This window comes from Notechis scutatus, chromosome 2 (assembly GCF_049901735.1).
Source record: "Notechis scutatus isolate UNSWTSFEM ecotype Mainland chromosome 2, rNotScu1.2, whole genome shotgun sequence".
In the NCBI taxonomy this organism is placed as follows: Eukaryota; Metazoa; Chordata; class Lepidosauria; order Squamata; family Elapidae; genus Notechis; species Notechis scutatus.
Genome location: NC_142010.1, coordinates 146877971 through 146883682, shown reverse-complemented (window position 1 = coordinate 146883682; position 5712 = coordinate 146877971). Strand labels below are relative to the sequence as shown.

The following is a 5712-nucleotide window of genomic DNA, read 5'->3' as shown; positions in this document are numbered from 1 at the left end:
TATTAATATGTATGATTAGTTTTTTAATGGCATTGATAGTGGTCTTATATACCTATAAATATGTTTTTGTTGTTTTTTTCTTATAAAATACATTGTGTAATTTTAGAATGTACTAAACAGAATCCCAATATAAGTTAAGTGTTATATTAAGTATTATTAAGTTAGGGGAAAGAGTTAAAGGCGTCATACTCCAATCAGTGTACAGGAGAAGTTTGTTTAAAGAGAAAAGATGAATGGATAGCTGGAAATAGAACAGACAAAGAATGGTAAGTATTATGATTTGAACTGAGATGAGATAAATAAAATAAAATAAAATTAAGAAAGATAAAAGAGGGAAGAAGCTATATAGAAAATTGAAAATGGTAATAAGATATGGAATGGTATATAAAATGAAAATGAATTTTGCATTTGTGTATGTGCGAAGAGTTTTAACCCGGGATCAAGCAACTTTCAGAAAAGATGTTTTATGTTTTTATGTTCTACGTTTTGTTTTGTTTGTGTATTGTTTTTGAAAAGCAATAAAATTTTAATTAGCAAGAAATATAATTTGAATAATAGAATGAAAGGGAGAAATAAAGAGAAGTTGGGATAAGATACGAAGTTGAACAGATAACGTAAATATATATATTATAATTTGGAATTATTCTGTATGTTCTATTGGTTTTTTCAGAAAAGATCTTTTATGTTATGCTTTGTGTATTGTTTTGTAAAAACTAATAAAATTTGTTTTAAAAAAAAACTCCCAGAATTCCTGAGCTAACATGACTGGAGGAGGAATTCTGGGAGTTGAAGTCCACAAGTCTTAAAGCTGTCAAGTTTGAAGAGCCCTGCCTTTGAGCCATAATAGTGGCTGGTAATGTTGCCTCCGGTTACTGAACCTTTGCAGCCAATGCCGCCTTCCCCATCCTCAGATAAATCAAACATTAAAAACTGCAGTTAAAAGAGTTCTGAGAACAATTAAACCCCTGGGTGACCCAGATTCAAGTCGGCCTTCAGTTATGCACCATTTCACTTTCGGAGTTCCTTCCCTTTGGGGTACAAGGGCCTCCGATGTGGACAGATTATAACTCCCATAGAACAGATACAAATCAAGGAGACACACTTTAATAACATGATCGCGTTATTAAAAGCAGTTTGACAACTTGATTCGAAATACTGGAGCAAGCAAATAAAGGATTATTTCTAGGAGAGGAAGAGACGGCCAGCTCTTTCTTAGAGGATGTAGGTGGCTCTAATAAGAGCCTTTGGGTTGAGTTGGGAAGTCGGGTAGCAGCAATTCACTTGCCTTTGTGGCTTTCCGTCTTCTTGGGCAAGAGGACCGCTTGGATATTGGGTAACACGCCCCCTTGAGCGATGGTCACTTTGCCCAGGAGTTTGTTGAGCTCTTCGTCGTTGCGAATGGCCAACTGCAGGTGACGGGGGATAATGCGGGTCTTCTTGTTATCCCGAGCAGCGTTGCCGGCCAACTCCAGGATTTCCGCCGTGAGATATTCCAGCACCGCCGCCAGGTAGACTGGAGCGCCGGCGCCCACCCGCTCGGCGTAGTTCCCCTTACGCAGCAAACGGTGGACGCGACCGACCGGGAACTGAAGCCCTGCACGGGAAGAGCGAGACTTGGCCTTGGCTCTCGCCTTGCCGCCTTGTTTGCCGCGACCAGACATTCTTTAAAGAAGTTTATTTCTTTGCCGATCTCAAAGCTTTAGGGCCTGAATGGATGAGAATGGCGGGGGGGCAATTTATGCCTGCTTCACCGTTTGAAAGCGTCACTTCTGATTGGCCGGCTGTGATGTCAATGCGCGTCAGCCAATGCAAAAGTGATTTCTCAGCAGGACCAATTGAACAGAGAAATATTGTTTTTCCTCCAATAGGAAAGAGGAAGCGAGGGCCGCGATTTGCATGCACACCTTCGCCGGAGGTAATCTCGGAATGCTGCAGTAAACAGGAAAAACTACCTATTAAGAGCATGGCAGTTGCGAATTTTAGAATTGTGCAACCGCTGGAGCTACCTTTTCCGGTATGCGAGGGAAAGCTGCGGGCTCATGCAGAAACCCTATTGTTGCCTTTATAATGTGTAAAGCCAAGCCTGGCCGATTCTTTCCCTTTGGATATTCCTTGTGCTGAAATGGATTCTTAAATGGTCGCTGTCCTTCATTTCGGAAGTAACTGCGTTCCAGATAGACTATATACAAGTTACCGTTTCGTACCCTAGACTCTGCAATGTGTGCGCTTGTATTTCATTCTTTACAACTTATTTATCTATACATTTCAAAATAATCTGAAGAAAAGTACACTTGATTCTGTCGAGCTATAGCAATAGATACATATTTTGCTTCGCAATTCTTTTGTAACAAACTGCCTCACTCCCGATCAGTAGTTTGTCAGATTGTTACCTTATCAGCGGCTTGTTTGAAATTCTACATCCCGCCTATACTTTTTCTGAAAATAAACAATACAAAGCAAAACTTAAGTGATTGAATCAAAAAAATTTTGTTGGGGTTCTTAAAATAGTCCTTATATTTTAAGAACCCCAACAAACGTTTTTTTGATTCAATCACTTAGGTTTTTCTCTATTGAACATTCAAGATATGTTTCAAAACAACAGCCATTTCTAGTGGCGTTTAAGGAGGGAGGCTAAATGCCTGAAATATTGTACTTCCATAAAGGTGAGATACTATCTTACACCCTATGAGATTACTTGGAACACAGAACCTTTGCAATTTGAAACGCATTGAGTTAACTATTAGCCATTCGCTGTTTTAAAATGAAGCCGAGCCTTATTGGACAAGACTGTGTGGCATCGCCCTATCAAATCGTAGCCTAATTGGACGAGTGGGCTGTCATTGCCCACCTTCTCTTTCTTCGCGACAGTTTTCCTTTTGGTCGGAAAGCAACCAATATAAACGTGGGCTAGAAGGCGAACAGCTCGTAGAGTTCAGGTTTTTATCATTTGAGAACATGTCTGGCCGTGGAAAAGGTGGAAAGGGTTTGGGAAAAGGGGGCGCTAAGCGCCACCGCAAAGTCCTGCGAGATAACATCCAAGGCATTACTAAGCCCGCTATCCGCCGTTTGGCTCGTCGTGGCGGAGTGAAGCGTATCTCTGGCTTGATCTACGAAGAGACTCGCGGGGTACTGAAGGTGTTTCTAGAAAACGTCATCCGCGATGCCGTGACTTACACCGAGCACGCCAAGAGGAAGACGGTGACTGCCATGGATGTGGTGTATGCCTTGAAACGCCAAGGCCGTACCCTGTACGGATTTGGCGGTTAAATGCCCTGAACTTTTCAAAAAGTAAATCAAAAGGCCCTTTTAAGGGCCACCCACTTCCTCGCTAGAGAGCTGCAATCACAAAAGTGACATGCGTTCTAATGTTTCCGAGGTTGACATCTAATAACGGAATTTAAACTACAGTTTCCCCCCCCCCTTTTTTTTTCCTACACATTAAACGGGAGTAACAGCTCTCTTTTTGATGTTTTGGGTGGCTCTTAAAAGAGCCTTTTGTGTTTTACACTGATGTTAACGGATAGCGTCTTCATTTGCCTTTGGCCTTGTGGCTCTCCGTCTTCTTGGGTAGTAGCACAGCTTGGATATTGGGCAAGACTCCTCCCTGGGCAATAGTAACGCCTCCCAATAGCTTATTGAGCTCCTCGTCGTTACGGACGGCCAACTGGAGGTGGCGAGGGATTATTCTAGTTTTCTTGTTATCCCGGGCAGCATTGCCAGCCAGCTCCAGAATTTCAGCTGTCAGATATTCCAACACTGCAGCCAGGTAAACGGGGGCTCCAGCACCAACCCGCTCGGCATAGTTTCCTTTGCGAAGGAGACGATGAACTCGGCCTACGGGAAATTGGAGCCCAGCACGAGACGAGCGAGATTTCGCTTTAGCTCTAGCTTTCCCCCCCTGCTTGCCACGGCCAGACATTGCGACGCAGCCTCGGCTCCCAGCTCAAAACACAGAAGAAAAAATAAAATAGCAATTAAAGGAAGAGAACCACCGACTCCTTTTATCTCCACCTCGCGTTACGCCAGCGCCATTCCTGATTGGGCCCAGCCTGTTACCAGGATTTGACAACCAATAAGACGGCAAGCTCTCAAGGCGACCAGTAAGGGCGCGCAGGTACAGTGTCTACCCAATAGAAATCTGGGCATTTGGCAGGGCTCTCATTTGCATGTGCGCGCGCAGGAGCGATGATATCAAAGCTCCCTCGGCCAATGACATCGTAGTGCTTTGAATCCTCTCATTTGCATAGAGAGACTATAAATACAGGGACGCGATCGGTTCCCTTTCTTCAGATTGACTTCTTGGTGTTTTCTTTTTTATTTTAAACTTGCCGTGCGAAGAAACAGTGATCTGTTATTCAGAATGCCTGAGCCGGCGAAATCTGCTCCCGCGCCCAAGAAGGGCTCGAAGAAAGCGGTGACCAAGACCCAAAAGAAGGGGGACAAGAAGCGGCGCAAGAGCCGGAAGGAGAGCTACTCCATTTACGTCTACAAGGTACTGAAGCAGGTCCACCCCGACACCGGCATCTCCTCCAAGGCCATGAGCATCATGAACTCCTTCGTCAACGACATCTTCGAGCGCATCGCGGGGGAGGCGTCCCGCCTGGCCCACTACAACAAGCGCTCCACCATCACCTCGCGGGAGATCCAGACGGCCGTGCGCCTCCTACTGCCCGGCGAACTGGCCAAGCACGCCGTGTCGGAAGGCACCAAGGCCGTCACCAAATACACCAGCTCCAAGTGAGGCGGCTGCGCTGCGGAGTAAGGCGATTTGAGAAACCCCAAAGGCTCTTTTAAGAGCCATCCACTTCCCCGTGAAAGAGCTTGGTCTCAAAACTAATGTGTCGTCTTTGTTATTATGTCTCCCGCCCTGATTATTTTTATAAATAATCCCCCCCCTTTCCTCCTGTCAACACATAAATGTATTTCTTCTCCAACATCGGTAAAGGAAGTCCACATATAGTTGTGCTTATATGCTGTTGTGCGTTTAACCCCCAAATGCAGTAATTTTATGGGATGTTTCCTATTATTCCCGTTGTACCCGTGCTCTTCCCAATTAAAATTCCTGACGCGCCATTATTTTCGTATTCTTTTAGATTATTTCTGGGTTTGCGACCGAAAGCCAGCGAATTAGCGATTCTAATACGCACCCGCGTCCTTGGACCGCGAGTAAACGGCATTCTCAAAAATTGCGCGCGGTTAAGTTCTTCCACGTTTATATACAGAATTTCAAAAAAGTTCCCATGACCCCTTCTGGTCAGGGGGTCCCGAAATGATCCCCAAATGCTGATTTTACGACCGCTTATTAAATCATGCAACGGAGGTTATTTGGGTGATGTCCTTGAAGTTGAAAAACCAGAACCAAACGGATGGCTGTTGTTAAAGAAGAGCCGATCTGCTTTTCTGTATACTCTATATTTCTGGAGGAATGACACCCGGCTGAGCAGAAAGAACAATATAGCAAGTTGTATAAACTGCCTCCAGTCCCCATAAAACACGCTTCTCCGTTGTTGCGCTAACAGCTTCATGTACAGCATGCAGCTCTTTTTATTGCCACCTAGTGGTGGCCGTCAGAACTAGTTTTCTGGCCTGTAAGTAGCATTGTCACTGTTGCCTTTACTCGCTGTTGTTTGGCCTTCCACATCTGTGAGGCAGTCAGATTTCTGACCAAAGCAAGCAGATCTATCCAGCCAGGAGAAGGTAAGACAACCCTTT

General features: G+C 44.6%; 4 protein-coding genes across 4 annotated transcripts; 2 read left to right on the top strand and 2 right to left on the bottom strand.

Moving 5' to 3' along the window:
* Positions 1-994: 994 nt before the first annotated feature.
* Positions 995-1736, bottom strand: LOC113416143 (histone H2A type 2-C-like). The gene has a single exon (XM_026673858.2). It carries the CDS (start codon positions 1659-1661, stop codon positions 1278-1280), a length of 384 nt encoding a protein of 127 aa, XP_026529643.1. The 5' UTR covers positions 1662-1736; the 3' UTR covers positions 995-1277.
* Positions 1737-2941: 1205 nt separating this feature from the next.
* Positions 2942-5076, top strand: LOC113416145 (histone H2B 5). The gene has a single exon (XM_087956544.1). It carries the CDS (start codon positions 4361-4363, stop codon positions 4739-4741), a length of 381 nt encoding a protein of 126 aa, XP_087812670.1. The 5' UTR covers positions 2942-4360; the 3' UTR covers positions 4742-5076.
* Positions 2956-4835, top strand: LOC113416146 (histone H4). The gene has a single exon (XM_087956545.1). It carries the CDS (start codon positions 2956-2958, stop codon positions 3265-3267), a length of 312 nt encoding a protein of 103 aa, XP_087812671.1. The 3' UTR covers positions 3268-4835.
* LOC113416142 (histone H2A type 2-C-like) lies at positions 3530-3919 on the bottom strand. Its single transcript, XM_026673857.2, has one exon. The coding sequence runs from the start codon at positions 3917-3919 to the stop codon at positions 3530-3532; it is 390 nt and encodes a 129-aa protein (XP_026529642.1).
* Positions 5077-5712: the final 636 nt, after the last annotated feature.